The sequence below is a fragment of the Pongo pygmaeus genome, chromosome 1 (genome assembly GCF_028885625.2).
Source record: "Pongo pygmaeus isolate AG05252 chromosome 1, NHGRI_mPonPyg2-v2.0_pri, whole genome shotgun sequence".
Taxonomy (NCBI): Eukaryota; Metazoa; Chordata; class Mammalia; order Primates; family Hominidae; genus Pongo; species Pongo pygmaeus.
Window position 1 is genome coordinate 26,001,092 of NC_072373.2, and position 12,589 is coordinate 26,013,680.

Below are 12,589 nucleotides of genomic sequence, written 5' to 3' on the forward strand. Positions count from 1 at the left end.
TTTATACTTCAACCTTTCATAAGTTCTGGGACAGGAAAAGACTTAAGACATATCACAGAACTGTATCCCTAACTATAGATTTTTCTCTGGTGTCTCCAAAATGTGCCTGTTGTGTGTTTCTAAGATTACTTGAGAGCTAAATGAGTATTTTCTATTCAAATCGAAATTCACAAAGCGAAGTCATTTTCATAGAAATTCCCAACATTTTCTCCCCAACCCTCTAAACTATCCAAGTGAATCAATAAACCAGTTCATGAGAGGAAATTGCAGCTATTTTGCATGCTTTTTTAAAATCAATGTTCAATTATAATCAGATTACAAAAGGAATCACATTGCCACATCTCCTTCTGGCTGCGCGCTGTAAGCCAGGCGTCCTTGGTTCTCAGTAATCCCTGTTCTGCTGACAGGCACGGAGCTGGGCCTCTAGTACCATCTGATCAAGGGAGCTGTTGGGAGGCGCTCTCTCCTCTCTCCTGGAGGCCTGAGGGAGCTTCTGGAACTCCTGGAAGTTTGGGTCTTTCCCTTGGGAAATGTGCCGCACCCTCTGCTCCTTTTTCTTAATGGCCTCCTTGATGCCCTCAATGTGACACTTTTCCTCCTTCTCGGCTTTCAGTTTCAGGATGTGGTGGTTTTTCTCCCTCAGGTGGTTGAGCTCCCGGAGGTGCTGCACCTTGTCCCTAGTGGTCTTGTGCACGTGACTCCTGGCCTGTCGGATCTTCTCATCCGCCAGCTTCACCAGAATCCTTTTGCGCATCTTCCTCTGCTCCTCTGACTCCCCTGCGCGCCACCTGGCCTGCTGCAACTGCTCTTCCTCCTTCTGGGCCTTCTCCCTCAGCTCGCGGTGCCGCTCCTTCATCAGGCCCTGGTGTATCTCCTGGGACCGCTGGAAACTTTGTTCCAGGGACAGCTGCCTAAGGAGCTCCTCAGCCTTGGCCTGGCAGTCCATGAGGACCTTCCGGGCCTGGTAATTGATGAGGGAGCTCAGGTTGGTGTCCTGGACCTTCTTCTGGCCCTCCACAGCATGTAGGTGCCTCTTGCGACAGGCCTCCACCAGCCTCCTCTGCAGCTGCAGGCTGTGCTGCTCCCGGAGGTTCCGTAGCATCTTCTCCTGCTCCCGCAGGCGCCGCACCTGGCACTGCTTTCGGTGCTCTGCCTCGGCGCGCGCCTTCTCCAGCTTCTCCTGGCGCGGGCTCTCCTGGTCCTCTGGTTGCTCCTTCCACCGGCTTTCCCCCGGGGGCACGTTCTTCCTCTGGCTGTCCAGCCGCCGGCCGCGCTGCTCAGGGCTCTGGAGGGTCTTGCGCTGCTCCTTCTCCTGCCACTGCTCCTGGCTCTGCTGCAGCAGCAGCCGGCGCTCCCGCTCCAGGGTCATCTGGACCTTCTGATCCGAGTGCTTCAGCTCCTCCCAGGCCTCAGCCGCCTGCTGCTGCAGCTCCCGCATCCTCTGGGCCTTCTTGAGACGGGTCAGCACCAGGGCCACAATCTGCTGGTCCTGGGAGGACACCACCACCTCTTCCAGCTTGCTCTTCAGGACCTGGGTGTGCAGGCTCCGCATCTCTTTGCTGGTGGCCGAGGCCTGGGAGTACCGGCTGGCTAATGACTCAACCTGGTCGCTGCTGTCTCTCTTCCGGGCGCACACGCAGGCTGAGTGCCTCCTGAACTTTTGCGAGGGCACAGAAGACCGCTCAGAGGGAACTGAGGAAGGGGACCAGCGACCTAGATGTCTGCCGAGTGGCACTGCCCACTGGTCTCCACCCTGCGCCTTTTCTACCCTGAATGTGCCACTCAGGGGAGTGCCAGCTCCTCCGGGGTAAGGCGGGGGCGAGTCTCCCTGGGCCAGAGGGTAATGCGGACAGGGCTGCGGCCGCTGGGGTGGCAGCTGGGTCTTCAGCTGCCAAGCTGGGCGGGGCTTGGTTCCTGTCTCTCCCCATGCATCTTCCAGGCGCCTACTGCGGGGCCGGTGCTTCCTGGAGCGGTCCAGGGGCCTGCGGGCCACATCGCTCAGGCTTCGGCTGCCCCGCGGTGAGTTTGAGCACCCGCGCCTGCGAGGCCGCGGGGTGAAAGAACAGTGCGGGTGCAGCCAGCACGCCCCAGCTTCACTCTCCGCACCCGGAGTCCCGGCCCGGGAGCACGCGGGGGAGTCGGCTCCGGACCTCTGCCCGCCCAGCCGCTGCGTGGACTCTCGCTCTCCGCCGGGCCGCGGGGATTCCCCAAGGTCCCGGTAGGGCGGCTGGGAGAAGTGGCTGAAGCCTGCCATCACTCCCTCTGGGTACGCGCAGCGTCTGCCCAAGGGGCCTGAGACCTCCCCTGCAGACACCCGCCCCGCCCCCCGGTCCCGGGGTCCGGGTCGCCTGTGACGCTCGGGCCACTTCACAATGCGCCTGGCAGCTGGGTCCCCGCAGTCTTCAGCCCTTGCCCGGCGCCGCCCACCCCAGCTTTGCTAGCACCCGGAGCACCTGGAATGGGAAGGACAGGAGGCGGGGATGGGGGTGGTGGGGGTCGGGTGGGGGAGAGAGGGATTGCAGGTTGGAGGAGGGAATATGTAGGAAATCAGGGTGACATTTAAAGCTGAGGGTGCATAGTGTCCCCCCATCAGTGTTTCAGGGAGAAATTTGAACTCGCATTTGCACACAAATAGCAGGATTTTAAGAGAGCCCAGGTGAAGGCGTCACCCTCAGAATGGAAGGGGTGGGGAGAAGGGCCGGGGTAGTTTCAGGGAGGAGGTACCCTTAGCTGCAGAATCACCGTCCTGCACGTGTGTACCTCTGCAATGTGGTCAAATAGAGCGGCTGTGGACGCGACACCACCCATTTGCCGTTTTAAGTTAGCAAGCCCAAAGTATGCTTTAATGTTTACTTTTTAAGATTTTCAGAAAAGGAAGAAGACGACTCTATTTCCTAATATGGTAATTACTGCTTTTGTCAAAATATGAATGCTGCGTGCACATTTCTGCAATAGCATAGCATCAGTGAACACCATGTTGAAATTACATTGTTTTTTTTCCCTTTTCCTCCAATTTTGTGGGATTCTTGTTCCTTGTTGAGGCACCCTTGGCTAATGGGAAAAACACTGGATCTGGTAGAGAAAAAGAATTTGAATCTCCTCTACTACTCTTCACTCATGGGCTCTTGGGCAAATTCCCTAAGTTTCCCTGACCTCCAGTTCCAGCAAGGTGGAATGGGAAGCGGGGCCTCATCATACCAGCATTGCAGGACTGTTGTGAGGGTCAAATGAAATTATGCATCCAGAGGTTGGCACCAGAATACATTCAATAAATATTATTTTGGTGCCATGCTAAGCATCAGTTAAAAGTTTTAAGAGTTGGGCTGGGTGGTGGCTCATACCTGTAATCCTAGCATGTTGGGAAGGCAAGGCAGGAGGATCCCTTGAGCCCAGGACTTAGACCAGTCTGGGCAACATAGAAAGATCCTGCCTCTATATAAAAATTTTAAAAATTAGCTGGACATGGTGAGTGCATTTGTAGTGCCAGCTACTCTGGAGGCTGAGGTAGAAGGATTGCTTGAGCCCAGGAATTTGAGGCTGCAGTGAGCCATGATTGTGTCACTGCACCCCAGCCTGGGCAACAGAGTGAGACTTTGTCTCAAAAAGAAAGTGTTAAGACTTCAAGTAATATATGAATTTGCAAATATTTCTGCAGATTCCTAGCTTAAGAAAATAATGAAATTAATGTAATCCTAAAATAGTTTAAGTAAAGGATAGAGTGCTAGAAAGGGGTGACTCCAAGCTCTGTCATGTCCACATCATACTGTGAATCTTGGCTAAGTCATTTCTCTTCTCTGGGGTTGCTGTGGTCTGAAGGTTTGTGTTTCCCCCAAATTCATATGTTAAAATTCCAACCCTCAAGGTGATAGTATTAGGAGGTGATCAGGTCATACGAGTGGAGCCCTCATCAATGGGATTAGTGCCCTTATAAAAGGAGCCCCAGAGAAATCCCTCATCCCTTCTGTCACGTGAGGACACAGTGAAAAGATGGCCATCTCTGAACCAGGGAGAGGATCCTCACCAGACACCAAATCTGATGTCTTGATCTTGGACTTCTTAGCCTTAAAAATGGTGAGAAATAAATTTCATTCATTTATATGCCACCCAATCTGTGGTATTTTGTTAATAGCATCCGGAAGAGATTAAGGCAGGGTTGTAATGAGGAAACAGTTCTGGATAGCATTATCCAAGTATGACCATTCCTTAAAGAAGAAAAATGAGTATTTACCCACACCAATCCTCTTCATTCACATCTCCTTGAAGCATCACAGCAACCCCAGCTAGGAAGGACCAATAGCCTTGATAATATTTTCCACTGGACAAATCTGAGACTTGGCCATATTAACTGATTTCCCCAGGGTCACTTGGTCAATGGCAGGAGTTTTGACTTCAGATTTACTTCTCTTTCCATGATAGCGTGCTGCCTGCCTCTCGGGGAATACACTTTAAATTGAGCCATGCTTTTAAGAGAATTATGATCTGATGTACAGCAGAGGGTCATGGACACCATGTCCTTGAAGCCACATGGTAGCAGCCTTAACTACAGTGGAAGGAGCCACTCTGCCTGGTTAGGATTTCACCAGCATGTCTATAGCTGGGGATAAGAAGTTTTTCTACCCTAGATTTTATTGGCACCATTTGTATCCTTGTTAAATAAATTATTTTATGTGAATATAGTCCTTACTGGATGGTAATTTAAAAAGTAAGCCAAATTTGAATGGAATCATTTAACTTTTGAAGTTAGGAAATTTTTTTCATGTATTGAGTTGTGCTGATAGCTGAGTGTCATATCTCTCTGTTGATGCTTTGTAAAACATTTTGCAGGGACAGGTCAATACCCAGGCTACTCCCACAGAGCAGTGTTATATGGGTGAAAGTATACTCACCTGAAAGCCAGGAGACCTGCCACCAGCCAGTTCTGCTAGCAGCTGAGTCACCTGAGCAGTCATTTCACCTTTCCTCATCCCTGTAAAGTCTCTTTCAGTCCCAAATGCAGCTGGAGAAAGGGTTCAATCTAGTAAATGCTTCAGCCTTTGTTCTGTAAAGCAAAAATGAGTTAATCCATGAAAAACGCTTACAGCAGTGTCTGTCTGCATGTGGTAGCTGCCTTATAAATATTAGCCATTAGAATCATCATTATCATTATGCCAAGAGCACTAAAACCATGGCAGTGTAGAGCTGAATTTAAAGACTTAGTCTGGGATGGAGCCAGAATAGAGAACCCAAGGGCTCAGATTTCCAGTTCAGGGCTCTTTGGCCTCTTGCTTCCTCTGAGGGTTTTCAGGATTCCTCAGGGAATTGTGTATGGCTCACTCACCTCTGCTGATGATGGAATAAAGGACACAGTCTTCACTTCATAATGTCACACACATTTATTGATAATCTGGGCCAGGATTAGAAAGATGATATTGCTAAGAGAAACAGGTCTAGGTAGCAGATGTTGTAAGTGGTTAAACAGTTCACCTTAACAGATTTCCCAGGGGAAGGTGGGGGTGTGCTCTGTGCGAATTTTTTAGAAGAGAGGGCTCCATACAGGATGACACTGGAGTGAAACCTGGAAGGACAATTAGGATTGTCCAGACAGGGATGAGCAGGAAGACACCAGGCCGAGGAAGCTGCATGGACTGCAGTGTGGAGCCTCGAATGCCTGGCACATCGGGGTTGTGTGATTTGTGTAGCAGGGGCATGGAGAGTGTGTACAGTGAAGTGGCAGGTGATGAGGCCAGAAAGGTAGGCCGGGGCAGATTCTGGAGGGCCTGCTATGCCAAGCCAGGAAGCATAGACATCCTCCCACTGGGTTGCAGCATCCCAGCTGTGTCCAGAAGAGCTCCAGGATTCCTCAGAGCTGTGTTGGGCCCAGAAGGGCAGGGCTGGAGGACTTTAGGGCAGGCTCTGAGGCCTCTGTCCTTGCTTTACCCAGGGCAGCTTAGACTTTATCTTGGAGATCCTTATAACACTTCACTGAAAAAATTTGGGGTTCTTCTGTTTCAATCCTTTTTCGTGAGGGTTGAAATCCACTGTATAGATCACAGGGAGAAGTCAATAAAACTCTTGAAACCAGGAAAGAAACCCAATGGGATCTAGATTTTAGAAAGCTCACCCTGGCAGCAGTGTGGATGATCAATTAGTAGGCTGGTTCAGCAGTCTGGGTGGGCAATAAGGAAATGCAAACCAGGGCAATAGCCAGGGGACAGGAAGGAATGGATTGGAGGAACAGGTCAGAGTTTGAGGGTTCATGTCATGGGGATGCTTTCATATGGAGAAGGAGAGTTTCTAACCCAAGTGGCAGTGATAGCAGATCTCCAGCCTAGGTGATCTTGAAGACAACAATCTTGGAAATTTGGTAAAAGAAGTTATAATAACAAGTTAACCCTACACAGAACAACAAATAGAATGTCTGGAGTAAACCACCAAAACTCGGAAGAGAAACCTTTTCCTTTGAGGGTCCTGGTGGGGAAGCTCCAAGCCTTAGCACATCGTCACAGAGCCAAGAAAATCTTCCTCACCAGCATCTGTAGCATCTTATGGAGACCCCTCAGAGGATCCCAGGCTGGAAGCTACAGTCAGCTCTTTCCTGGGGCAGATGAAGGAGATGTTTTTGCAAATGCTACACTGCCAAACATTCCCTTGATACTAAAAACAATCATTTTTATTTGGCAGAAAAAAATCCTCAATGTATTTTGCTGGATGCCTTAGAATGTGAGCCTTCTGCCAAATGAAGACCTGGACCTCCTAATTTGTTGGAGACTTGGAAAATATGGCAGAATGTGCTCTGACCCCACAATTCAAATTCATCTGTGGAATTGAAATGCGTTCCACACCCTTCCTCAGAACAGATTGTTAGCTGTTGTGGTGACTTCAAATTCGATCTCTTAGCAGAGCATCTAATTCTGGGGTGGGTCAAATGGGAGAAAAAAGCTATAGCTACTCTGTCTAATATGGCAGCCCGTACTCATACATGGTATGTGCCCTTGAGCATGAATAATTTGAATTGATGTGTGCTGTAAGTATAAAATACACACTGGATCTCAAAAGCAGTATGAAAAAATGTAAAATATCTCAATACTTTTTTTTATATTGGTTACATGTTGAGATGATAGTATTTTGAACACATTAGGCTAGATTAAATGTATTACTGAAATTAATTTCATGTTTCTTGTTACTTATATTAAAGTGGCTACTAATAAAAATTGCACATGTGCATGTACAATAGATATCACACTATATGTCCTTTGGACAGAGCTGCTGTAGATTAATTGAGGTTCCCCAATATTCATGGAGTAAGCACAAGCTTTTAACATTTAGGTAATTTTTATTCTATATAATTGTATTGCTTTGAAACCACCTCTACTAGGAGGATAATATTTATGTGGAAAGTTCCTTTTTTCCTTAATGGCTGGATGATAGGGTAAATTATTAATTTCCTTTTTGTTTTGTTTTGTTTTTGAGACAGAGTCTCACTCTGTTGCCCAGGCTGGAGTGCAGTGGCACAATCTTGGCTCACTGCAACCTCTGCCTCCTGGGTCCAAGTGATTCTCCTGCCTCAGCCTCCCAAGAAGTTGGCACTATAGGTGTGCACCACCATGCCCAGGTAATTTTTGTATTTTTAGTAGAGATGGGTTTTCACCATGTTGGCCAGGCTGGTCTCGAACTCCTGACCTCATGTGATTTGCCCACCTTGACCTTCCAAAGTGCTGGGGTTACAGGCATGAGCCACCGTGCCTGGCCAGTTTTCTTTCTCTCTCTCTCTCTTTTTTTTTTTTAGACAGAGTCTCACTCTGTCACCAGGCGGGAATGCAGTGGCGTGATCTCAGCTCACTGCAGCTTCGACCTCCCAGGCTCAAGTGATTCTCCCACCTCAGCCTCTTGAGTAGCTAGGACTACAGGCGTGCAGCACCATGCCTGGCTAATTGTTGTATTTTTTGTAGAGACGGGGTTTCACCATGTTGTCCAGCCTGCTCTCAAATTCCCAGGCTCAAGTGATCTACCTGCCTCAGCCTCCCAAAGTGCTTGGATTACAAGCATGAGCTACCACACCCAGCAATTATTAATTTTCAAAAATCAGTTTTTGCAGTACAATTTCACAGAATTTCTGTTCTTTTATGCCCCACCTCCACTTTTTCCTCACTACACAGGAAAACATTCCCCTAAGTAACAGTATCTGAGAATACAGTACAGGACCACTCTCTACATGAGCCTACGAGATATGGACTCGTTAAAAATACCAGACCTGCAAAACAGTAAAAAAAAAAAAAAAAAAAAAGTATGCAAACACCCAGGGCAATAAGTGAAAAACTCATGTTAATGTAGTGCTAAGAATGAAAACTGTAGCCTATAAACTTCTGTTTTAAAAAAAGAAAATAGCGGGATAAGGGCCTAGAAATAGGAAAGTTGTTACCATGGAAACAATCACTTACCCACAATGCAAATATTCCATGTGTATGAGAGGTTATATGTATAAAAATGATGGCAGATACATATTGAGCGGGTGTTAGATCACTGCTCTAAGTGCTTTATGTGCAAACCCTACCACAACTATGCGAAATAGGCACTGTTCTTTCTGGGCCAACTGTTCTTTCTAAGAGACAACTGCTCAAGATCATGAAATTAGTTGGCAGTGGAGTCAGGATCGGACCCTGGTCCCTCACCCCAACCTCACACCGGATGGCCTTCTTGCTAGGACTGCATAATTATAGCCAGAGAAAATCACGTGTAGCCCGGAGAGCATAAGAGTATTTTAAACACTCCTAGTTTTGCTGCATCTTAGGATTTTAATGTTTTTCACATTTGTAAACTTCATGCAATTAAAAGCAGGAGATGATAATTAACTAATTCTTACGAAGAAAGGAAGAACTCGAAATAAGTATTCAACTTAGAGTTGACAGTGAATTCAATTCCACAGGGAGATAACAGGACTGGGCTGCAGTTACTGGATCACTCAAAAGTGACACAGAAACACAAAACGGTGTGATAAAGTTGCTGATTTTTGAAATGTTATTACAACTAGTTTGTAATGTTAAAACACAGGAAGACATTGACCCAGTGGAAACTTGAGGAAATAGTCTCGCTTAATAACGTATCCAATTTGGAGTTCCTTCATCCTCAGCATCACATAGGCATTACATTGAATAATTTTATTTTTAATTTTAAAGAATGTGCTTTGTTGAAACTTTAAAAAAAATGTGTGAGGCTTTTAAAGTTCCATTTTTAAAATGTTTTCTGTTTTTGCTAAAATTGAGCATGAAGTTTTCAACCTTAAAGGAAATTTGTTTTTCCCCCGAAAGATAGAAGTGAGGGAAGATAGCACTGCAATAGAATTCTGGTGATGAATGGTTTGCTGTGATGGCTAACTGTGCATATATTGTAATATGCTGTGCATCGTGAATCCTTTGCTGATGTTAGGTAGGGTAGGGCACCCTCAGCCCACTTAAATTCTAGCCTCTGCATCCAGCAGATTTATTATACTATGAAAGAATTTTCAGTGGGTAACTCATAGTGTTCTTTTCACTCAAAGCCACCCACACATGGGGCTGGAGTAGAATTCACAAACTGTGGGTGGCCCTGTCTGTGCATTCAGCAACTGCTTCTGTCCACAAGAACCTTTTGAAAGCACCTTCATCCACCTACCTGGGTCTCTGCACGGCCGTACCTCTGGTGAGAGTCATTAACTGTTCTCCCCTTTGCATGGAACGGGGTTCCTTCTTGAAGTCTTGGTTCAGAGAAAGCCATCCCTGATCAGATTAAATTCTCTACTATACACTCTCACAGCTCCTTTAGAGTAGCAGCTTCTCGCCTTGGTGGGTGTGTTCATTGCAGGCCTACACTTGAGAGTTCTGTGAAGATTTGGTTAACCAAGTCATCCTCCAGTAAGTTCCATGAGAGAAAGGCTCTCACCTGCTTTTTTCACCCCCACTCAGGAACTTGATAAATATTTGTTGAATGAATGAAATAAATGATTGACTGCACTAAAAATTCACAGTGGCTCACGCCTGTAATCCCAGCACTTTGGGAGGCTGAGGCAGGTGGATCAGAAGGTCAGGAGATCGAGACCATCTTGGCTAACACGGTGAAACCCTGTCTCTACTAAAAATACAAAAAAATTAGCCAGCGTGGTGGCACATGCCTGTAGTCCCAGCTACTCGGAAGGCTGAGGCAGGAGAATTGCTTGAACTCAGGAGGCGGAGGTTGCAGTGAGCCGAGATTGCGCCACTGCACTCCAGCCTGGGAGACAGAGCGAGACTCTGCCTCAAAAAAAAAAAAAAAAAAAAATCAATGTCTAAAGGTTGGGTGCAGTGGCTCATGCCTGTAATCCCAGCACCTTGGGAGGCCGAGGTGGGAGGATCACTTGAGGTTAGGAGTTCGAGACCCGCCTGGCCAACATGGTGAAACCCCATCTCTACCAAAAATACAAAAATTACCTGGGGGCATGGTGGCAGGCACCTGTAATCCCAGCTATTCGGGAGGCTGAGGCAGAAGAGTTGCTTGAACCCAGGAAGCAGAGGTTGCAGTGAGCAGAGATTGCACCACTGCACTCCAGCCTAAGTGACAGAATGAGACTCTGTCTCAAAAAAAAAAAAAAAAAACTAGAAAAAATAAAAATTCACAGTGTCTAAGCACTGCTAAGCCAGTTAGTGGTAGGTGTCAGTGCCTCTATTTGCACATGTGCATCTAGTGCAGGGATGATTTCTAATCTTTTCTATCTGACTCAAGCCCCTGACCACACTTTTGCTCACTCACTCTTTGCTCCTGTTCTCAGCCTCTACATTTTAAACAAGATCAAGGTCATCAAAGCAAACTTCCTCAACTTCCTCTTCCTCTGGGTCTTCATCCGTTTTCTCCTCCTTTCTGATACAGGGTGGAAATTGACCCTGTCTCTTGCCAAAGCCCATTCCCCCTACTCTGATTCTGTCCCTCCATCTTCCCCAGACCCTTGCTGTCTCCTGCATCCCCTATTTTGACTCCTCTTTCTTCTTTTCTCTCTCGCCTTACAACTATGCTCAGGTGACTTCCATCTCCCCTGACCCTTATAGTTTAGCTCTAGGGCAGCGCTGTCCAACAGAACTTTCTGAGATAAGGGAAATGCGTTGTATCTATACTATCCAATATGGAGCCCACAGGTAGTTACTGAGCACATGAAATATGGCTGGCACGACTGAGGAAATAGACTTTTAATTTTATTTAATTCTAACTTATTAAAATTAAAAGAGGCACGTGTGGCTGGTGCCCTCCATATTGGACAGGAGAGTTATAAAGTGTGAGCTCTGAAGTCATATTGCTTAGATTAAAATAAATTATAGTTTTGATCTCTGAACCATATGACCTTGGGCAACTTACTTAAGTTCTTTAAGTATTCAACTTCTTCATCTAAAGTTGTGATAGTAGTACTGAAGTATAGGGTTGTCATGGATGAGATAATTCATAGCATTACATTTAGCAGATAGTGTATACTCCTAGCATAAACACTCAAAATTTGCTTCTTGTAGTTATCGTCATCATCATCATCATCATCATCATCATCATCATCTTTGTTATTCAGACATGTTCACATTGTTTTTTCAAACTTCACCTCAAGATGCGTTAGTAATCAACAACATCAATTTAGTGGACTTTGGCTAGTATTTTTTAAAAAGAAATACTTTACAATAGAATAAGAAATATGAGTGGTTCTCATGTAGTAGAGGTAGATATGAAGTCATGAAATGCTTGTTTCTATCTATGGGTGAACTATGTACCAGGTGTTGAAGTAAAATATATTTCTTACCATAGGTTGCATTTTCTAAAAAAGTTGTGTTTCTCTAGAAGTGTTGTTTTAGAGTTTAGAAGGTCAAGACTATGTCCTAGAGACCAAATCCAGTGGTCTCTTCTCAGTCTCATCTTGATTTCTTGGTCCTATTTGGCACTGAGGTCCACCTTCCATTTGACTGAATTTCTTTCCTTCCTTGACTTACTTTGCTTACTTTTTCTTCTCTCCACCCAGTGTTTCTCCAAGGGTCACTTGGGTTATTTTTTTTAAAAAGAGTCTCACTTTGTTGCCCAGACTGGAGTGCAGTGGTTGGATTATGACTTACTGTAGCCTTGACCTCCCAGGCTCAAGCGATCCTCCTGCCTCAGCCCCCTGTGTAGCTAGGACTATAGGCACATGCCAACATGCCCAGCTAACTTTTAAAATTTTTGTAGAGACAGGGTCTCACTGTTTCCCAGGCTGCTCTCGAACTCCTGGGCTCAAGCCATCCTACTACCTTGGACCCACAATCCCACGCCTGCTGGGATTACAGGTGTGAGCCACAGCACCCGGCCCTCCAAGAGCCATTGGTATAAAAATCAGTCTAGAGGTGTAAGAACATGTTTATTGTCCAAGGTGGGCCTCCTGATTGTGTCTCCTGTCACCCTCGCGACCTCTCCTCTCACACTGAATTCAATTCATCTATGTAAACAATAGGATTTTGCAGACATGACAAGTGTGACTTATGAGGCTTTGTCATAAAAGATCTTGTGGTCTCTGCCTTACTCTCACGGATCACTTGCTCCTGGGGAGCCAGATGCCATGTTATGAGGACACTCATCTTCATTCAGATCCTTTAGCCGAGTT

The 12,589-nt window shown here is 46.4% G+C and overlaps 1 protein-coding gene across 1 annotated transcript; it reads right to left on the reverse strand.

Annotated features, from left to right (window-relative positions):
- Window positions 1-254: 254 nt before the first annotated feature.
- On the reverse strand, window positions 255-5,272 carry CCDC185 (coiled-coil domain containing 185). Its single transcript, XM_054451756.2, has 2 exons — window positions 4,887-5,272; window positions 255-2,453 (listed from the first exon to the last, which is right to left on the reverse strand). Exon 2 carries the CDS (start codon window positions 2,252-2,254, stop codon window positions 383-385), a length of 1,872 nt encoding a protein of 623 aa, XP_054307731.1. The 5' UTR covers window positions 2,255-2,453; window positions 4,887-5,272; the 3' UTR covers window positions 255-382.
- Window positions 5,273-12,589: the final 7,317 nt, after the last annotated feature.